The sequence below is a fragment of the Stigmatopora argus genome, chromosome 7 (assembly GCF_051989625.1).
Source record: "Stigmatopora argus isolate UIUO_Sarg chromosome 7, RoL_Sarg_1.0, whole genome shotgun sequence".
In the NCBI taxonomy this organism is placed as follows: domain Eukaryota; kingdom Metazoa; phylum Chordata; class Actinopteri; order Syngnathiformes; family Syngnathidae; genus Stigmatopora; species Stigmatopora argus.
This window is the reverse complement of record NC_135393.1, coordinates 2280295-2303261: the sequence shown is the minus strand read 5'-3', so window position 1 is coordinate 2303261 and position 22967 is coordinate 2280295. Positions and strand designations below refer to the sequence as shown.

Below are 22967 nucleotides of genomic sequence, written 5' to 3'. Positions count from 1 at the left end.
CCTTCTAGTCCAATATTTGGGCAGAATATTGGGCATGTTATCACTCCAGCCCCATTGTCTCTATATGGAGCCTTGGTAAATGGCCTAGTTTTAGGCATGGCGGTTTAGAGGACCCGCTCAGCCACTCTCCCGCGTTGGCCCCTATTGTTTGGCTTGGGCTTCTGCCTTGCTTGAGGCCCGTCAAAGACCTACTTACCCACAAAAAGCAAACTGCTGAGGTTATTCTGCAGCTAGTGTCAAGTTTCAATGACTGACTGGAAAATAAAGCAGTTTTTGTCCGCTTTTTTGGGGGTACATTGAGAGAGCATGACGAGTGTGAAGCCATTACAGTAATCCCTCGAATATTGAGGATAATGTAGACCAGACATGGCTGCGATAAACGAAAAACCGCAAAGTAGGATCACCTTCATCATTACTACCACATTACAAGTTTTTGCGCCTATACAGAAATACAATTCCACAAGTACAATTATAAAAAAGTGTATATTTATTAATTACAGTTATAAGCACATCAAAAGATTGTGATTAATTAATATCTAAATAGAATGTATATATTTAAAAAAATAGTACATACTTTAAATACTGTACTCAGTGAAAATTGTTCCTCTCTGAGGATACTGGTTGTAAAAAAAAAAGGGTGCTGTTTTTTTAATTTCGTTATGGGTTTTAGGCGAAGGACCCCAAAGCAGGCATAAAGACAGCTTTACTGGTGATGATATATCTTTATTGCAATTCACCCTGACAGAGTGAAGGCACGAGGGAGTAGTGTAGGCAGGCCGGGGAGGCTGATGCGAGGGTCGAGAGCCATGACGTCCATGGGAAAGGTCCAAGGCAGAGGTACGGGATCCGTTAGGCGAGAAACGTGGTCGTAATTGTGGTCGGGATCGTACTCATTGTCCTAGGTCAAAAACAAGAGGTCGAAGATCAGAGAAGGCAGAAACAAGGAGGTAACACGAGAGGGTACTTTACAGTGAAGGCGATCCAGCACCGTGGTCCAACTCTAGGTTGTTTAAATAGCTCTGTGGCTGTGATGAGCCACACCTGCTGCTGCTTAGCCCATTAGGCTGGACCTGTAATTGGATGACAGGCGCACCGCCCACTTGTCTGACCCTGACAGCAATCACATGAAGGCTGGAGGACTATGAAGGAATGATGGGCACACACAGTGGTAAGCAAGAGCAGTTGTCCAACAGTCAGCTGACTGTGATTGTTGTATTTATGTATAGAACGCTCCTGATGTGCCACAGGTGTATTGCCCAGACTCAGCCTTATCATCTGTTGAAAAGACAGAATATGAAATGTCATTTTAGCTCCAACACCCCATAACCCGAGTGAGAATAGGTGGTTTGTTAAACGGATGAATATCAGGGCTGCCAACTACTCGGGAATTTCAGGAGTTTCTCCAGAAATGTAACGCAAACTCCGGGACAACCTCCCTAAACTACAGAAATACCCCAAAAAATTTCACGATTTTTTTTTGAAGCTACTATTTCGGAAAAGTACCAAATTCCCAATTTAAATGCCTCGAAATTCACACCATACCTACGGCTTCCGCCATCTTGATTCAACTGCACAGTAAACAGGTAGAATTCGGTAACAAGAGTGCATTGTGAATCATCCGAGTTACAAGTTCCGACGAATGATTCGTCTTCTGCGACTTTAGCGTGGCAATCAATTCAAAATCGATTGCATAGCTAGCCTCTATCGCTTTAACATTATTGCTTTCGTTTTTTTTCATAATGGAAGTAGGTATTATTAAGGCTGACTAAACCACCAGTCTTTTGTTTTGAAACAAATCCTATCATTTTCGGGGTTGTTCCAAAGGAAGTAGACGTACACAGCACTCCTAAGTCTTATCAATATGCCTGCTCGGTTTAAGCGCAAAATGGATGGCAATTTGGATGACACTTCTAATAAGAAACCCATACACTCGCAGAGGTTCATTCGTTCGTGTTCGACAAAATATCCCATGTTGAAGCCGTCTCCAAAAGGACCGACATTTGCACATTGCACATGGTGGAATTACTGAAATTATTGACTGTAAAACACACGTGGAAGGACCCAAATACAAAGATCATTATTTTCATTATGCTGTACTTTGTCAATAGTATACAAAAACACAATATTTCAATTAATGTAAAAACATGACAATAACAGTTTGGTTTAAATTGTCCTACTATTGGGGTTATTCTGGATAATATTATAGATGTATGCATTTTAATTACTTTTGTATAAGAGTGTCTTTAATTTGAGACTGGGGCAAACTCGAGGTCAACCTCCAGGACAGCTGGCTCCAGCTTGTTGACGTAACACCTCACCGGGTCCTCGGCTGCAAGGACTGTTTGCTGGGAGATACACCTCGACCCTTTACCCAGATGCAAGTTCACAATGAAGATCTGCGAAGGACGCTTAAATTGTTGTTGATTCAGCGGATGGCTATCAATCAACCTCCGGGATTACTCGCATATGTTTCTCAAATTATGACGCTCGGTTCGCTTGATATGGCAGTTGTTTTTGACCTCGATGGTGTTATCTTATGCAATTGTTTGAATCAGATTACCTTAGATGTTTTGAATTATGAGCGACTAAATGGACAGAGGAGGATGCTGCTCTTAAGAATCCTCTTGAACGAAGGCGAGTTGGGAGTGATTTTCCTTGCAAGTTGTAGCCAGTGTATGTTAAAGATGTCTCCCTGTTTGATTAAAGTGTATTAATAATAAACCTATCACCTACGCTTATTTTTTTTAAACATTTTTTTATCGATTTTGCGTGAATCGCATTCACTCCGGAAATACTCCGGAAATGGGCCAAGGGTACTCCTGAAATGGGGTCGACGGAGGTTGGCAGCTCTGGAATATCATGTAGAAATTTGTGTTGTTGTGGGGAACATGCTTGAGTTTGAATCTCATCTCATCTCATTTTCTGAACCGCTTTATCCTCATTACGGTCGCGGGGGGTGCTGGAACCTATCCCAGCTGACTCCGGGCCAGAGGCGGGGGAAACCCTGAATCGGTGGGACAGCCGATCGCAGGGCACAAGGAGACGGACAACCATGCACACTCACACTCATACCTAGGTGCAATTTAGAGTGTCCAATCAGCCTACCATGTATGTTTTTGGAAACCCATGCAGGCCCAGGGAGAACATGCAAACTCCACACAGGTGGACGTGACCTGGATTTGAACCCAGGACCCCAGAGCTATGAGGCTGATGTGCTGACAACTCGCTCCACCGGGCCGCCAGCTCACAGCGATATCTGTCAAATAAATTTAGGAATAAGGGAATTTACAGGGTTGTGAAAGTTAGTAAAAGAAGAGGAAAGTTCATGTTGAAAACTCATAAATGGCAAAGGGTGCCTAATCATTTTAATTGTGAGACTATTGCCGTCAATTCTAGCTGATGAGTTTGGATTTTTTTTTAGTTCAGAATATCTATTTAAGGTGGCACGGTGAAAGAGGTTTGCACTCACGGAAATTTCCACCAGACTATGCAAAATTCTATTATAGTGACTACACTAAATAAACCAATTGACTAATAAAAAGTATAAGAATACATTTCATACTCAACACACGCCACCGGGCCTCCCTGGTAGCCTGCTTGAACACTCCAAATTGGTTGATTTTTTTTAAAACAGAAGTATTATTATTTTATTTATCTTAGATTGTGCAATATTTTAGAATTTACCTTGCCAGGACGTGGCTTTTTATATTTTTATATTACTTATTTATGTTTTTACTGGGAAAACGCACTTTGTAGAGTAGCACCACCAATTTCATTATAGGCAGGTGTGTCTGATGACAATAAAGGCTTTTGATTTGATTGATTGATTTGATTTATTTAATTTCTGAACAGCCCAAGATTGCGACCGAGTCCACAGTGTGGCACAGTCCAGTTGAAGAAATTTAAAGGCAGCGTGGACGTGATGAGTTTGGGTTTGAACTTCTGGATTTATAATTCTTAACTTTTGCCATCCTTAAATATGTGTGTCATCAGTGTAAAAAAAGCTCATCTTTCTTTACACTGTGCTGTTTTAATACACTACGAGCATAGGGACCATGCAGGGTTTCTCTATTGAAAGGGGTGGGTAAAAGGTTTTCCATGGTCCTACTTCCACTGACATTTGGCTGTTCTCCACATTAGATAGCCCACATTTATAAAAAAAAATACAATCCATTGGACGCGAACACCTTCCAGTGGAGCAAGTCACATATTTTCCTCTGATAAGCCACACAAACCAACAGAGGGGAAAAAGGCCAAACGTGAGAGTCACAGAGTCACAGAAGTGTGAAGAGCGAGGAATTCTACTTTGATTCCGAGAAGTATGTCTTGAAACAGCAAGACTTGAAGATGTCTCGTTGTCCTTAAAATGACACATTTAACGTCAAAGACTCTCAAATGGAGCACACCAACACTAACTTTTATGAAGAAGGTGCAGGTGTTGCTGGAGGCTCCTCGTTTTCTGGAGAACTCTGAGAGGAAGAATGGAAGTGAGTGATGTGTTGTTATATGCATTTGACTAACACACTTCATTGTGAGCAAAATCAGGCAACAAAGAACTCAGTTTCATGTAACTAAGCAGTGTGTTCACTGTGAACAATGTGCTTGATCTCTACAACTCTACAACTGTTATAACGTGGATCTTTTCATTGTTTGCCTGCAATCCACGGTGGAGTGTGTGCATGTTTACACGCACGGAGGCATTTTGTGGAGTTCGTCCACAAATCGTTCAAAATAGCAAAATGTGACATTGATTGGACGTGTGGGTGTGCAAACTCTGCATGCTGACTCCCAAGAGATGTATAATACATTTAACCACATTGCCCTGCAAGACACTTCTATGACGTTGTCATTGCTCCCGCAGACTGTCATAAAAAGCTTCCAGCTCCCAAGAAGAAACATGTAAGAATATGTAATCCATTCGAAACCTTTTCAACCTTGCGTAATCCGGATGATCTCCGGAATGTCTTTTTATATTGAATTTCTGGAAGCGACTTCTAAGTGATTTTTCCTGTTTATTTTTAGTCAGAAACAGAAACACGCATGAAGTTCGGTTACTTTGAGGAAAATGAGTTACATTCGTCCCAGTAATAGTATATACATACCCTTTCTCCACAACTCTCTGAATTGTTTACTTCCTGTTATTTGTGGGCGTGATGCGCCTCCACATGGCGCAAACTCGCTCACTGATTGGTTAAATGTGAGTTCTGTCCAGGAACTCTGTCAAATACGTCTACCAATAAATTAGCTATACACCTTGTACGTCACGTGTTGCTGGGCCTTGCTTTGATTGTAAACCACGCCCACCATTTGTATGCATTTATAGGCTTTGTGAAAAGGGCGAATTACTGTATTGTCAACTCACTGTTTATCAATTTAGTCACACTTTTATACTATAGCCTGTAGTATTGACGTTGCATGAATAAATAATCATTAATTAAAGTAGAGTAGAGTTAGAGTATATTTAGTCTGTAATTATTGATAAAGATACCGAGTTATAAAGATGTGTGTGCTGATTACAGTTCGAATTTTAATATTATAATTATAATAATATTAGTACTTATGTTCGCACCTCTTGACTTTTAAAAAGTGGTATTTTAATTGATACTGAAGCATACCTTTTTGGGACTTTTAACACAACTTTTAATCACATCTTCGTTAGCCATGCAGTTTTGTGCACTTGTTTCCAACAGTAAATATTGCAGTGAAGTCACTGCGAATCATTTTTCGTTATCATGAACAGGGAAAATTTAAAACGAATGAATTTGGAAATATTTTACTTTGACAGTTATGACCATAAAACGAACAGACACTATTTCCCACAATGCTTCACGTTGACGGTGGACCCTCCTCCCCTGTGTCCCTCCCTCTTTGCTGTGCAGTTATGGAAAACAAACAGAAGAGGAAGCAAGAAGCATCGGGCAATTGCTGACCTACGTCTCCATCGGGGAATTTTTATATTATTTATATTTAATTTTTGTAGCCCGAGTACCATCGTACTTATGAAAACATTTTAGTATTTTAATACTCTGCTTTTGACATTTTCTATAAACCTGGAAAAAATTAGGAGTAGCTCGCTAGTTTGTCTGCGCTGGAAACACGATTTCTAATTCTCAAATAAGATCATTAAACGAAAAATATTTATGAAACGAAAAATATTTATATATTTGCTTTATCGTAGGAATAATTGAAATACTGTCTTCCTTGTGTTTTCTATCGGCTTATCGCTACTACCAATGTTAAACGCTGTAGCAATCATAGCTACCGATAAGGTAAACGACAGCTAGGCTCTGGAAAAAATGACGGCTGTTCAGCTGATAAATATCCAACGACTATTGGAAGCCGCGGAGTACCTCGAAAGAAGAGAACGAGGTAATTTCACTATATGTAATTGTCGACACAAAAGATATTTAAGTGTTTCCAGGAAAAAAAATCCCACGTTGAAGAGAAATACATGCAGCGAGTTTATATTAAAGGAGACGACAAGGTGGATTGTTTTATCTTGCAGTTCTAAAGAAATATTTTCATTTGATTTTATATTTGTCTTCCAACAGAGTGTGAACACGGATATGCTTCGACGTTTCCTTCAAATCAGGAAACAAACTACCAGAGGCAAAGGAAATTCCGAAATAAGAAGTTCAGCAGTAACCACAATAGGTAGGAGAACCCCAGCCCCCACCATGCCCATGAACGTCTTTTTTGCAGTCTGACTCCCATGAATCAAATGTATGAGGGGACACATGCTTGACGTGCATCCATATCTGATTTGTGTGCTTGTGGGGTCCTCAGTGCCAGCTTCTCATCAGCTGATTGACAAAGCTACTGCGGAGCTCAAGGCAAGGAATTGTGGTATAAGCAATGGCTCTAAAACGAAAAAAGTAATTATTTATTATTATTTCTGCAGATCTGTGTTACCTGTAATTGTATGAATAGTTAACATGGTGGCTTGACTGACTAGTATTTGTACTGACCCATTGGTAAATATTATATATATTAAACACATTAGCTGTAACAGCATAAACAAATGAGAACAAATGCAATTTAGCAAAAATAATTCTGCGAAAAAAATGATGACAATATTATAATAGGCTGCCTCTAAATAGGTTTGGTCATCAAATCCGGTGTGGTGTGTGCTTGTCAGTATTCTCTCTGTACTTTTTGAATGCTTATTGTTCAAAAATTTACGTACTGTCTTTTCTTCTTTTTTTGTCTTTGTGCCCTGTGATTAGTAACAAGGATATAGCTGACCTGTGACCCTTATGGAAAAACAACAATTCATTTGACAATAAACATAATTGTATTGTAGTGAGTTTTTGTTCCTAATCCCCCAACCATGCACAAAAAAAAGATTGGCATTGTATTCTGTTTTGATGTCAAGCTGCTTACATGAATCAGTCTGTTAGTAATCACACACCAAAGAAAGCCCAACTCCATCTCAGCGCTTTAATATTAATATAAGCGCCCGCAACAATGGGAATTGCGTATTACTCATCATCAGCGCAGAATGCTGTCTGCCTCTGCCTCTGCAACAGTCATAATTGGTTTAATTCTCTCCTCCTAACACTTCCCGTGAGTTTAGATAAAAATGTTAATAACACTGTCGAAGAACATATCTTAAAATCATAGTCAGCTATTTGTGGACTAGTAGCTCCACAAATATATAGTTATGTATGCAGTGGCGGCACAAGATGTTGAATGTTGGAGCAAAATGGCATCATGCGAGAGCCAGTTAGCATGTTGAACCACTTTCTTGATTTTGATGAGTTTTAACACACCAAATGTTTGCTGGGAGGAAACCGGAGTACCCGGAGAAAACCCACGCGGGGAGAACATGCAAACTGGACCGACCAGGATTTGAACCCAGGTCTCCTACTGTGAGGCCGACGCACTAACCACTCATCAGCCGGGCCGCCCCTTTTTTTTTAAATGCCTCATACCCGTGCAAAGAGCAGCCTTATTGAAAATGTCTTTAACCCACTATTCTCATTTGAGGACAGCCTGTAATATTTTTCTTACTTGATATCAAGATGCTTTTCCATTTCATGTAAATGTTCTGAAAACGTTGCAAAAATCTGAAACTTCTCTTCGGTTAATATGGGTTCAAATGGGTTAAGTTCATCCAACTTTTTTATTTAAATTTTTTGTAAATGGCCATTTGTGAGGTACGCGTAGGCGGTCATTATGTGACAAAATATGGTAAGTTTATCCAACTTTATTTCAATTTTTTGTAAATGGCCATATAAAGTGAGGTAAATTTACACTTTCTTTTTGTGAGGCTGAAAATAGTCTGCTTGTCAATGGGGATGATGCCTTCAGTTGATTATTTTATTTATTTCATATTGCACAACAACTTTTGGTTTGAACGCAAATTTAGAAAAATAAAGACACCTGTCAAAATTTACAGGTTTTATTCTTTACTTTTCATAGTGTCACGGGGTTGTCTTATCTTTATTGCACAATAGCACAACTTTTTAATACTTGAATACTTTTTAAAATCATATTTCTTATTCTCTTTTGTTATAAAGTAAGGTAACATAGTTACTTTCGTATTTGAATAAGGAGGAAATTAATTTATTTACAGATTCACAGAAGTTTGAAGTTTCAAATTTGAAAAGGATGTGATTGTTATCGTGATAATTATCGATATTGACTGATAATTTTTTTATAATACATTTTTTTGCCATATCGCTCAGCTCTAATAAAAGGCTATAGGAGAGCAATCTGACTTAGATTGATCTCCATGAAAGCGTGGCTATTAGAGCTCGGCGATATGAGATGACAACATTTTTACCACAATTAAAAAAAAATGTCAGTCAATATCGATAACTATCACATCTTTTTTGTTTAAAATTTTCAACTTCAAACTTTTTCTGAATAAGTAAATAAATTAATTTCCTCCTTATTCAGACATGGGAGTAACTTACCTTGCTTATTAGAAAATAATACGATAATTTTATTTTTGTTGTTCTGTTGTGCAATAAAGATAATACAACTCCCTCCTTACGCTATGAAAAGTAAAGAATACAACCTGAAGAAATTTTGACAGGCGTCTTCATTTTTATACATTTGCCTTCAAACCAAAAGTTGCTGTGCAATATGAAATATATAAAATAATCAACTGAAGACATCACCACCATTGACTATTTTCAGCCTCACAATGAGAAACAGGGGCGGCCCCGGGGGTCCTGGGTTCAAATCCAGGTCACATCCGCCTGTGTGGAGTTTGCATGTTCTCCCCCGGCCTGTGTGGGTTTCCTTCGGGTTCTTTGGTTTACTCCCGCATTCCAAAAACATGCATGGTAGTTATGGGTGTGAGTGTGCATGGTTGTCCGTCTCCTTGTGCCCTGCGAGTGGCTGGCCACCGGTTCAAGGTGTCCCCCGCCTCTGGCCTGGAGTCAGCTGGGATAGGTGAACCTAATGAGGATGAAGCGGTTCAGAAGATGAGATGAGAAAAATAAAGTGTAAATTTACCTCTGGCCATTTACAAAAACAATTAAACAAAAAAAGTTGAATGAATTGAACCCATTTTCACCCAAGATAAAACGTTTTAGATTTTCAGAACATTTACATGAAATGGGGAACACCTTGATATCAAGTAAGAAAAATATTACACGCTTTCCTCAAATGAGGACAGTGGGTTAAGGACATTTTCACTAACGCTGCTCGTTGTGCACCGGTATTTACGAGGCATTTAAAAAAAAACACAAGGGAGCATTGTCTTGGATCTTTTAGTGGATCGTTTGTGTTGTCCTGCATATCATAATCGGTAATTTTGGTCATGTTATTGTTCTTTTGCCTTCATGCTCTGTGTTAGCCTTTATTGATAATCAAGCTAAAACCAGATTTCCTTATCATTCTCTTCTTCTCCGGAGCGTTGGTCTGGAACTTGCGTTCATATTGCAACAGGACCCCGTTCTCTGTTGTGGTTGGAAGGTGTAATTGCATGCATACTCCCATTGATTATCATTGATTAGCAACAGCGCGACAATGTTGTCAAAAGATCTCAGAGAATGTTTGTACTTTAAAAGTGGTGACATTACTACAAATAGCACATATTTTAGTGTATTTGTACTTTTTAAATTTTGAGTATGGCTCTCAAGAAATAACCTTGGAAAATATGAATTGTTTATGGCTCTCTCCGTCAAAAAGGTTGCCGACCCCTGCTGTAGAGAGTGGGCACCTCATGTCGCTCAGAGACAGTGTGACATTAGTATTGATCCAATTGCTTTTCTCCCCCCACCTTTGCATTTGTATTGAAGATACTATAATAGGCAATTTGGGATGATTCTAATTCAGTGCTTCCAGCCTTTGCTTGACATGTTTAATGCTGAAAAGTCTGGAATTTATTGTACATGATGTTAAAACAGTGTTATGCATATTTCATGTCTAAAATAGTGGTTTAAAAAAAATCATAATTATCACTGGTTAGGGTTAGTCTTTGTGTTGATAAAGGGCTATCGGTGAGCAAGCTGACTTAGATTGATCTCCATGAATGCGTGGCTATTAGAGCTCGGCGGTGTGACAAAATTGTTACCATGATTAAAAAAATATCAGTCAATATCGATAATTATCACGATAACTTTGACATCTTTTTTCTTTCAAATTTTAAACTTCAAACTTCTGTGACTAATTAAATAAACTACTTTCCTCATTATTCAATTATGAAAGTAATTATGATACCTTAATTTTTAAGCTTCACCGGTCCCACCTGCTTGTTTAGAACCAAAAGACAATTGTTGCGCTATTTAAAAAAAATCTCTTTTGAAAAATGGGTGTTTAACAAATAAAATATTGGGTTTACACACTTAGAGAAGGTGAAGAAATTCAATCACTCGTCTAATAGGATCCGTCAGCCGTTTCTGGCCACCATAAAAAAAATCAACTCTTATCATTACACGGTTTGGACAAACGCAGCGAGAGACTCTTAACATACACACACCCACACACCCATCCATAAATCACGCTTTATAAGGATTAATATATGACCGCCGAGGTCAAAGCCTCGCCACCACTTTGGAATGCAGAAGATTGTCCTGCCATCTTGGTGCGCTTCAAGTGTTTACGCCTTTCCCAACTCGATACAAAATGAGAACTCCTCTTTTTTGGCATAATTGGTGAAAAGTGACGGGTTGAGTATGTTAAGTATGCAAAAAAGGAATTTATAATATATACAGAAGCAGGAGTATGCCTTTTAGGAAAAAGGAAGGAAAACTGACAGTCAATTTCAAAAGAAAGGCTGACAAATTTTACCTATTTAAGCAATGTTTGGGTGTTATTTTTGGTAAAACATTGTAAACCATAGTGAAAATATGACGAAAATAAAAACTCACACAATAGGGGTGGTGTTGCGTAGTTCATGCAACTAACTTCAAGCAGGAATGACTAAGCGGAAGCACGCCAGTCTGGTTTCAAGGTGCACACACCCATCCATATGTCACACCTTATAAGGATTATAGAATAGAAAAAGCGTGATTTATGGATGGATGGATGTTTTATAACTCCCGAAACGACAGAAAAAAAAGTGTTCCGGGGAATTGAGACTAGAGACTTGCTGGCGGAAATTCTTCCGAAAATGACCTTTGTAAATGACGTGGAAAGGTGTCCTGTGTTACGACCAATCAGCCATGCGGTGCGTTTAGGGCACATCATGTAAAAACGTTTCATACACCAACTCTGCTTTCAGCTTTAACAAATAAAAGTTGAGTTTACACGCTTAGAGAAGGTGAAGAAATTCAATCATTCGTCTATTTGAATCCGACAGCCGTTTCTGGCCACCATAAAAAATCACACACACACTCATAAATCACTCTTTATACGGATTATTGAAGAGAATAAGAAATATCTCTCATCTCATTTTCTGAACCGCTTTATCCTCGCTAAGGTCGCGGGGATGCATATGATGATTTTAAAAAGTATTTTTGTTGTTCTGTTGTGCAATAAAGATAAGACAACTTCCTCCTTACGCTGTGAAAACTAAAGAATATAACCTGCAGAAATTTTGAAGGGCGTCTTTATTTTTAGAAATTTGCATTCAAACCAAAAGTTGAAATAAATAAAATAATCAACTGAAGACATCATCATTGGCAAGCAGACCATTTTCAGCCTCACAAAAAGAAACAGTTTAAATTTACCTCACATTATATGGCCATTTCCAAAAACTTAAAATATAGTTGGATGAACTTATTATATTTTCTCGCATAATGACTGCCTCCACATATAAGTCGTACCCTTAAAATTACCTTAAAATCGTTGAATTTTACAATTTCTCTTGTATAAGACGCTCTCTGATTCACAAGTTTCACCTCCATATTCATGGTTTTAAAAAGGAGTTCAAATGTCTTACTTTGAAGGGAAAATCTTCAGAAAAATTATCGCACGTCGTATTTCTGAGATACTGTATGAATCGAAACGATCGTCTGCTGGATTGCAAATTATTTGGGTCAATATCATAAGGAAGTTAATATCCCTGTCTTTGTAAATAAAAAATATCAAATTATTTAATTAATGTTTGAGAACGGAATAATGGCGAAAAAGTTAGGTGAGAGAAAGATTGATTCAGAATGCAGGATATTTAACCTGGAGTGGACAAACGATTATTTTTTTGTTCAATGCAAAGAAAAGGCTGTTTGTCTCATTTGTCAAGAGACGGTGGCGGTATTCAAAGAATACAATCTTTGCCGACACTATGAATCCCGTCACAAAGACAAGTACGATAGATTGCAAGGCCAAATACGAGCAGACAAACTCTCAAAGCAAAAAAGTGGACTAGTATCTCAGCAGAACCAGGCATCCGTTCGGGCCAGCTTTTGGGTTGCTAAATTGATAGCAAGCAGCGGTAAGCCTTTCACTGACGGAGAGTTTGTTAAGAAATGTATGGATACTGTCGCGGAGGAGGTGTGTCCCGAGAAGAAAGATGCATTTAATGCCGTAAGTCTGTCGGTGAGTACAATGACCAGACGCGTTGAAGAGTAATGTATATGCCCAGCTGCAGCAGAAGACGAAATAATTTGACTTTTTTTCATTAGCACTGGATGAAAGCACGGACGTGCAAGACACAGCGCAACTGCTCATTTTTATTCGTGGAGTTAGCGCAAACTTTGAGATTTGCGAGGATCTGGCAGCCCTCCAAAGTCTCAAAGGGACTACAACGGGAGAGGATATTTTTGACAAAGTGTGCCAAACCATGGAGAAGTTGGACCTGGACTGGTCAAAGCTAGCTAGCATCACGACTGACGGGGCTCCTAGCATGGTGGCCGAAACTTGCGGTCTAATAATGGGACGCATGAACCGGGAGTTGGAAAAAAGGGGTCTCACTGCCCCGCTACGAGTCCACTGCCAAATTCACCAGCAAGCACTGTGCTGCAAAATGTTGACGTGGGATTCTGTAATGACGGTTGTGGTGTCGTGCATAAACTTCAGAGCAAAGGGAGAAGATTGTGCATGGCACAACAGAAAGTTAATGTTCCATGGCTTTTTCTGTTACAAACTGACACCGGCCCCCCATCAGAGAAGGGAAAAGTTATGTGGCCCTCACAAGAAAAAGTTTGGGGACCCCTGCTTTAGTGCTATTATGTGTCAAACTCACGGGCCACATCAGGTCCGCTGTGTAATCATATCCGGCCCGCAAGATAATTTTACATTATCGTTATTAATGGCCCATCTAGATGAAGTGCTAGTAACACAATACTGCACAGAACCCCAGATCCCATAATGCAACGCTTCAGCTGCCTTGCTGCGTACTTCCCGCGTAAAAAAACCACATTTATTGAAAAAAGAAAAAAAAAATCTTAAAAAGAAAAAAAAACTTTCTATGCTTTTGCTCCCTTTTTAGGAGGGTCTTCCTTGTAACTCGTTTTTTTATCACATGGGTTGCAGAATTTATGCAACTCCAAGACTATTCGGTTTCGCCCCAGGTCCACCTAGTTACTGAGTTCCTGGTTCTTTTCTATTTACATTTGGTTATTAAATCTTCTTAGTATTTGTGTTCTTACTTCATAAGCTTTTGCTACGTAATCTATCAGTGTTTTTAGCGTATTGTTATTTGTCATACTTTTTTTCAATACATCTTTAGTGTTACTTCTATTTTTACCTGGTGTTATTTCTTAGGGAGTCATATCTTCCCGCGTCAAACTATTACAAGATATTAAGATAGCCGTTAGCCGAAGATACCCATTAGGATGCCAAAGAGAAAAGTTGATTATGAAAACAGAGCCTTTAATAACCGATGGGAGGGTGAGTACCGTATTTTCACGCCTATAAGGCGCGCATAAAAGTTAAAACGTCAAAAATTTTCTCCAAAATAGACAGGGCGCCTTATAATGCAGAGCGCCCTTTGTGAGCGCCGAGCGCCACCAAGCGGCGCCAAGCGGGAGCGCTCGCGGGGGCGCCAAGCGGCTGGCGATAGCGCTGGCTACCGGAAGCAGCTTATTTCCGGGTTCCGGTGCGCAGTGACTGCTGGGAAATATAGTTCTTCCTCGCTACACCCACATGCTAAAACATTTTTTGAAAAGGCAACGAAAGCAAAACTGAGTTCGGTTGTACTTTATTTAGACATTTTACAATTTACTCAAGTCATCACCTTCAAATCCCTCAAACTCCTCATCTTCTGTGTCAGAATTAAACAATTACCCAAACGAGCCTTCCAAATAGCCGCCCCCCCTGTCTTCGTTATCAGAGTCACCGTAATTTCCATGTGGCTCCTTAGGAATTATGCCGGCTTTGGCAAAAGCTCGAACAACAGTGCAAGCAGACACGTTCGCCCAGGCGGCAACGATCCATTGACAAATCGTAGCGTAAGAAGCCCGGCGCTGCCTGCCACTTTTCGTGAAGCTGTGTTCGCCAGCGATCATCCACTGCTCCCACGCCGCTCGTAACTTTGATTTGAAAGCCCGGTTGATGCCGATGTCCAGCGGCTGTAATTCTTTGGTCAAGCCTCCGGGAATGACGGCAAGCTCTGAGTATACGTCACGTAACCAGTCTCGGCGGCGCTCGTGACGTATATGACGGCTCGCCATCTGTTTTGATTTGCGACTCCATGCGTGCTCATCTCACAGTAACGGTTAAAAACCAGATCATGAAAATGAACTCAGACCTTGCCGTCATTCCCGGAGGCTTGACCAAAGAATTACAGCCGCTGGACATCGGCATCAACCGGGCTTTCAAATCAAAGTTACAAGCGGCGTGGGAGCAGTGGATGATCGCTGGCGAACACAGCTTCACGAAAAGTGGCAGGCAGCGCCGGGCTTCTTACGCTACGATTTGTCAATGGATCGTTGCCGCCTGGCGAACGTGTCTGCTTTGCACGGTTGTTCGAGCTTTTGCCAAAGCCGGCATAATTTCTAAGGAGCCACATGGAAATTACGGTGACTCTGAAAATGAAGAGAGGTGGGGACCCGGCTATTTGGAAGGCTCGTTCGGGCAATTGTTTAATTCTGACACAGAAGATGAGGAGTTTGAGGGATTTGAAGGTGATGATGACTTGAGTAAATTGTAAAATGTCCAAATAAAGCACTACCGAACTCAGTTTTGCTTCCGTTGCCTTTTTAAAGCGTGTTTTTAGCGTGTGGGTGTAGCGCCCAAGAACTATATTTCCCAGCAGTCACTGCGCACCGGAACCCGGAAATAAGCTGCTTCCGGTAGCCAGCGCTATTGCGTTTCGATCTTAATCCATATGAAATATATAACATATATGCGTCTAATGAAATGGTGCGTGCTTTGTGTGTCTAAAATACAGAAATAGCACTCGTTACTGACACTGCGGCGTAAGAAACGATGCGCCAAATAGGCGTGAAAATACGGTATATGTTTACTGACATTCCCGGTAAACCTGTGTCTCATTTGTGGAGCTAATGTGGCTGTGAATACAAAATCCAATCTAAGATGGCACTTTGAGACAAAACATAAGAATAACCTGGAAGTCCTGGATGCAGAGCAGAAGAAACAGAAAGCAGAAGAGTTTAAGAAGAATCAGATATTCCAGCAGATGTTTTTTCCCATGCAAAATCACAAAGTGAAGCTGCTTTGAAAGCAAGTTTTATCGTGGCAGAGGAGATCGGCAAATCAGCCCGGCCATTTACGGAGAAATAATTTCAGAAAACCTGCATGATCAAGGTGTTCGACGCCTTATGTCCAGATAAAAAGCAGATTTGTAAATATAAGCTTGAGTAGAAATACAGTTACTGATTGAATTTGTGAGATGGCCACTGATTTAAGAGTACAGTTGAGTGAAAGAAGCAAATACTTTATTGCCTACTCTCTTGCTGAAAATGAAATTACTGACATAACTGATACCACATAACTGGCCATCTTTATCCGTGGAGTGAACTCCAATTTGCACATAACACAGGAAGTAATGGACATTAAATCGATGAACGGGACAACGACTGGAAAATACATTTTTGAAAATGTATATCAAAGTGTAACCAACATGAAACTGCCCTGGGACAAAATTATTGGACTTACAACTGATGGAGCACTGGATATGTGCAGTAAAAAAGTGGACTACAGTCGTACCTCTACTTACGAAATTAATTGGTTCCAGAACTTTTTTCGTAACTTAAAAATTTCGTAAGTAGAGGTGTACTTTATATGTAAACGCACAAAAACGAGAGAAAATTATAAGGAAATAATTTTTGGATTGCATTGGATAACTTTATTTATCCCGTATTCGGGAAATTTCATTGTGGCAGTAGCAAGAGGGTGATTAGACAGAACAACAAAGCAAAAGCATGAAGCAAATCAAAGTAAATGGGATCATTGAGAATCACCAAATTTTCTGAACCGCTTTATCCGCATTAGGGTCGCGGGTGGCTCTGGAGCCAATCCCAGCCGACTCCGGGCCAGAGGCGGAGGACACCCTGAATCGGTGGCCAGCCGATCGCAGGGCACAAGGAGACGGACAACAATGCACACTCACACCCATACCTAGGGGCAATTTAGAGTGTCCAATCAGCCTACATGCATATTTTTGAAATGTGGGAGGAAACTGGAGTACCCGGAGGAAACCCACGCAGGCCCGAGGAGAACATGCAAACTCCACACAATTGGACGTGACCAGCATTTGAACCCAGGACCCCAGAGCTGTGAGGCCGACGCGCTAACCACTCGCTCCACCGGGCCGCCCTCATTTATTAATGTCTTATAATAAATAAAGCATATGAAAATGTGCCCTGCACCGCTGAAATCGTTCCCTCCCTAATTATGGGAGACATAATACCCGTGTTTGTCCGCCAGATGGTGGCTAGAGCCCGTTCTACCAGGGCCGAAAGCCGTCCACTTTGTACTACATTTTAGTGTGTGTGTAAAAATCTGTGCTGCGTTGCATTTTTACGGTTTATAATCGCTTAATAAGGGGAATTGCAATAATTAACAAAGGGAGCAGTTAGTCGAAGTGGACAGGTATGTAAGAGAGAATCTTGAAACATGGATAGTGGTTGTTGTGAGAGAGCCAATTGAATTGAATTGATTATTGTCATTATACGAGATGAGAGCCCAGTAGAATGTAGCGATGTTCTAAAGTGAGAATCAATGCATCCGCGAAAAAGACAGCGATGAACGTCGATATGTCCATATACGTCCATACGCGAAACGGCAAAAATTGCACTAAAACGTGGTAAAATCCACTTCCTAGCAGCTTTTAGTGATTAAATACAAACACTTGAGCTTAAATACAAACACTGGAGCTTTTCAGATATCAGAACTTGGTCCACAATTGAAATATTATTTAGGAATATAGCCATATTTTACTCACCAAAAATCCTTTTTAACTGTATACAATATCCATCCTCCTTTCTTTCTTCCTTCTTTTATATCGCCATCGAAGCTAATGCTGAAAGTCGAGGCTGTCCTGTCGTATTTCTGGCATAGTCCGACTTGAAAATGGCTTTAAATCAACAAAACAATATATTTGCTTGTGCAGCTCGCTCCAAATACAGTTTGGTAGCTCTGGCGAATCACTAGCCAATCATACTTTGCGAAAGCGATGACATATCCCTACGCCTGCGACAAGGCAATGACGTATCCCTACGCCTGCGACAAGGCAATGACATATCCCTACGCCTGCGACAAGGCAATGACGTACCCCTACGCCTGCGACAAGGCAATGACGTATCCCTACGCCTGCGACAAGGCAATGACGTATCCCTGCGCCTGCGACAAGGCAATGACGTATCCCTACGCCTGCGACAAGGGAATGACGTATCCCTACGCCTGCGACAAGGCAATGACGTATCCCTACGCCTGCGACAAGGCAATGACGTATCCCTACGGCTGCGACAAGGCAATGACGTATCCCTACGCCTGCGACTATGCATTGTGGTGTTGCCAACTCAAAATCTGATTGGTTAAAGCAACAGTCTTATCGACGCTTGTTTAATGCAGCAGAGCCCGCAGAACTGATTGTGAAGGCCTTGAGGCAGATTTCTGACCCTGGCAACAAATAATGGCTGAAATTTGATTGGTTAAATGCTTCAATATGAAAACACATCTGGAAGCAGTGCAACCACGGCGAAAAGCAATGAAAGGAAGCTAACAGACAATTTGGAATTATTTAATAAGTATTGATGGACAAAATATAATATATGATTCAGATATTTCTTAGGCCTTGAAGGCCCTGACGGCCCGCCAATGTGCTTTAGTGACTTTGAAGCACAAGAAGAGTTTAGAGTTGCTTCGCAACCCATTTGCTGTCAATGTTGAAACTGCACCTGTGCAGATTAAGATGTACCTGATTGACCTACAGTGTAATAGGATACTGAAGGCAAAGTACGACACTGCAGGGGCCACACAGTTCATTCACTCCATCCCTGCAACAATGCCTCAGCTCCGTCTTCATAGGGCTCATACCTCGTGCATGTTTGGGAGCACATATCTCTGTGAGAATCTCTTCTCAGTGGTGAAGATTAACAAAACAGCACACAGAAGTCGTCTCACTGATGAGCACCTGCAGTCCAGCCGGAGAATTTCCACAACACAGGACTTCACACCAAATATAAAGCAACTTGTTGCCAAAAAAGATGCCATGTGTCCGGCTGCGATCAGAGCATATGATCAGATAAGAGTCTAAGAGCAAAGAATACAGAATAATTTGAATTACAGACGCTCTCCTACTTACGAACATTCGAGTTACGAACAACGGTACATACGAACATGTCTGCAAATTGCGTTTATGTCGAAAAAAGTTCCTAAATTCAATTTTGCATCGCGCACCTTTTTCCGAGTAGTGCTTCTTTCCGCCGCTAATCTCACGCCTGCCGCTGTGAGAGCTCAGCTCACCCAGCATCTACCTTCCTCTGCCCAGTTCGTTGCAGTGCGTAAGTGCGTGAACGTATATCCAGTGCGCAAAGAACCTTTTTCATTTTTATCATTAAATATCTCGTGCATCCATTATTCAATATGGTTGGTGAAAAGCGAAAGGCTTCTATTGAGGGAGGTGCAAGGAAGAGGCAAGCCATTTCATTTGAAATGAGTGGCGATAATAACAAAGCTTGATGCACGTGAGAAAGTGGTGAGCGTTGCACGTGAATACAACTTGAATCGTTCGACCGTCAGTACCATTTATAAACATAAAGATCGAGCAGCAGGACCCAAATATTGAACGTTGCACAAAGTTTGCAAATCAATTGAATGATGCCATACAGTGCTACCGCATCATTTATGATGGAAAAAAAGAAAACTGCAATCGTCATTAGATAGCTTCTTTCGGCCAGTTTCTAGTAAATCTCTCTCTCTCTAATGTATGTATACAGTACTGTATGTATTCTCTCCATGTTATTAAATGTTTTTTTCAGTACAAACCAATGTGTGTTACTTATACAAGCCTTAAACATACAAATGCACTTATATAAACCTTCAATAGACTTATATAGGCCTTAAACATAAATTATAATACAAAAAAAGCACTGAGCAACTTACGAACAAATTCAACTTATGAACAATCGCTTGGAACCTAACTCGTTCCTAAGTAGGGGAGCGTCTGTATTATTGCTGAAAACCACACATTTTATGTATATTTCCATGTTTTATAGCATGTTCATATTTCTAACTTGTATAATTTTGACAGGAGATATGTTTAAGGAGAGCAAAATCCTTTGGGACATTTAAGCTAATTTCTTATATACATTGACATTGGAGCAAAGGAATTTGAATGATATTTTAATGTTAAGTTGTTTAAGGTAAGTTCTGAGTTGTATAATTTAACAAGATAGTCATACCTCTACTTACGAATGCATCTGGGTGCGAAATTTCCTGGTTACGAAACCTTTTTATATGCAAATGAGTGCCTCGAGATAAGAAAAATATCCAAGTTACGAAACCCCCCCAAAAGTACCGTATTTTCACACCTAAGGGCGCACTTCAAAGTCTAAAATTTTCTCTAAAATGGTCGATGCGCCCAATCGGTCGGTGCGTGTTGTCTGTGCACTAAATTCAATTTTTGTATGGCCCAGACTGCTTGAATTACTGTGTTTATTTCTTGCGGGCACGCTACTTATTGCGATCAACACAGCAGATGTTCACCCTAAAAATAGCCTCCCCACGCATTCCAAGCATTATGTTAAATCCATTCAAAACATCCCAGGGGAGTGGCAAGGCATTTGACTTCTGTGTGCTTGCAGTGCTTTTAACCCTCAAAAACACTCAATACTCAAAGAAACAGCATATTAGAGCTATACAGAGGAAATGCCTGAATGACAACACAATGCGGGTGTGAACGCTTGGAAAATGGACTGAAGCCATGGATCGCTTTGTTAACGGATTGCTAACAGATTGCTAACGGATGGACAACATTGCAGGCAGCATCGCACGAGTTACTTGACGTTTTGGAATGAATTGTCGATGCCAATATAACAGCGAGGAGAATCAAAGGCTTGCGAGGGATGCATGTCGCGAGTTACAATGGATTGTGGATGACTGGGCTCAAGTGTCAGCCAGCACTGTTCGAGCTTTCGCCAAAGCTGGAATCAAGTTCCCGGAATACACAACTCTGACTGACAATGGAGCCTAGCATGTTAAACGCCGAACTCTTTATATCAGAGTGTACCTAGTACCTCAATAAAGCATTATCAAACTTAGTTTTGCTCGTGCTGCCTTTAAAAAAACATGCTAGTGCCTAGCCTAACATACGCTAGCAGCTAGCATAACATACGCTAGCAGATAGCATAATTACGCTAGCCGATAGCATAATTACGCTAGCCGATAGCATAATTACGCTAGCGGATAGCATAAAAAAGGTACGCTAGCGGCTAGCATAACATACGCTAGCGGCTAGCATAACATACGCTAGCCTAGTGTCATGCTATCGCCTTATCGGACGAATTGGTTAAGGTTGTTAGTGACACACGGGAAGTGAATGCATTACTCTTCTGTAGATGCACGCTTTGTGGTGATCTGTATGCTGGGAATAAATGAAAATACATTCTCGTGAGTTGAAGAGGTCTGAGATGTAGCGGGGCTGGTCTCTCAACCCAGGTTGCTGTGCTGGACGTTGTAACGAACGCCACGGCGCTGCCGCCTTTGCTTGAGCACCGGCGCGCACGTGCCGTTGTTCACCGCCCGAAGCTCGCATCTTCTGAGGTGCAAATCCTCGTGTGGACTAAGACACCCGACTCCGAGGAATAAAAAAGTGAATCAGCATTATGATGGATTTACGCCGTAGATATGGCCAGGAAGCTGGCATGACGAGAGGACGTCAACACACTGCATGGGGCCACTCGGAAGGAGACTGATGATATCATTGATGAATGACGGAGCCATCGAATTTGGCAATCGTCTTGACAGTCTCAAGACAATAACAACAGCAATACTTGTACAAGAAAAAAAATTCTCGAATCTGATGAAGAGTACTCAGACTAAAAGTCCAATAACTTGTTTTATTTTTTATTATTTAAATCACGCGGGGAGGAACTATTTTCACTGTGGGTACAGTACTTAAAGTACTGTATTTTCACACCCAAAGGACCCACCGCTCCAAACTCAGTCTTTCTTATTCCTGGCCTCAGTTGCAGGTGTATGTTCTGTTTTTTTGCCCATAGATAAGGTGCTTCGGCCCAAAGGGTGCTACCATGACACTATGCTAGCATATGTTATGCTAGTGTATGTTATACTAGCGTATGTTATGCTAGCGTATGTTATGCTAGTGTTTTTTTGTTAAAGGCACCATGAGCAAAACTAAGTTTGATTGTGCTTTATTGCAGTAAAAGTTACTCATGTTAATAGAAGTTAAAGCAGTTCAACATCTACAAAACCGCCAAACTCCTCATGCATCCTGTATCTGATATAAAGAGTCCAGCCAAGTGGACGAGTTCGCTGTTCAACATGCTATGCTCAATCTCACTGTCAGAGTCATTTTTGTCGCCGGTGTGTTCCGGGAACCTTATATGTAAATTATATAATTCATTCCACAGTCCTACACAACTACCAACTAAACCCTTTAAAATTAGTCAAAATGTCCCAATTTTGAAAGAACGATGTGAGAAACACACAAATGAGACAAAATGATCAGAAAATAATTTATTAATGTCTTAAAATGAATGACAAGTATATTCAAAATCTACCCGTGCTGAAATGCAGAGGAACAAGAGGAAGTAATGGTATGCAACATAGAGAGACCACACGAACACACATCTAATTAAAACATAATTAAAAATTCAAACAACATTAACAACATTAATCAACAACAAACTTAAGCTTTTTATGATTTCTTTGGAATGTAATTTTATTAGTCGCTATTGGTTCTTTCCTGCTTGGATTTGACTTCCCCTTCTGCAGTGCTGGTTGACGGACATTTTTTTTAAAAATCCAAAACGATTGCCTTTGACGACTTTTAATAATGTTTCTATAGTGCAACAAACAAAATGGGTGATCACACGACCCGTGAAGACTTTCGGGATGTATTTTTTCGACAAAGACAAAAGTTCCTGAAATTTCTCCAGCATTTATTTTATTTTCGCTGTTGGAATGCTCGTTGCTCCGTC

At 40.5% G+C, this 22967-nt stretch overlaps 1 protein-coding gene and 1 long non-coding RNA gene across 3 annotated transcripts in view; one reads left to right on the top strand and one right to left on the bottom strand.

The window, feature by feature from the left end:
• Window positions 1-702: 702 nt before the first annotated feature.
• LOC144077107 (uncharacterized) lies at window positions 703-5218 on the bottom strand. 2 transcript variants are annotated; one of them, XR_013300886.1, is made up of 3 exons: window positions 5103-5218; window positions 970-1275; window positions 703-898 (listed from the first exon to the last, which is right to left on the bottom strand). It is a non-coding gene; the product is annotated as an uncharacterized LOC144077107 (long non-coding RNA). The 2 variants fall into 2 exon arrangements; XR_013300885.1 differs by lacking the exon at window positions 5103-5218 and having other exon boundaries at window positions 970-5096.
• A 587-nt stretch (window positions 5219-5805) lies between these two features.
• The window catches only part of mxi1 (max interactor 1, dimerization protein), a 44975-nt gene continuing 27813 nt past the window's right edge, over window positions 5806-22967 (top strand). The window contains exons 1-2 of the mRNA XM_077604590.1: window positions 5806-6369; window positions 6552-6654. Of these exons, the coding sequence (XP_077460716.1) occupies window positions 6297-6369; window positions 6552-6654 (176 nt within the window). The 5' untranslated portion in view covers window positions 5806-6296. The remainder of the gene's footprint in view (window positions 6370-6551; window positions 6655-22967) is intronic.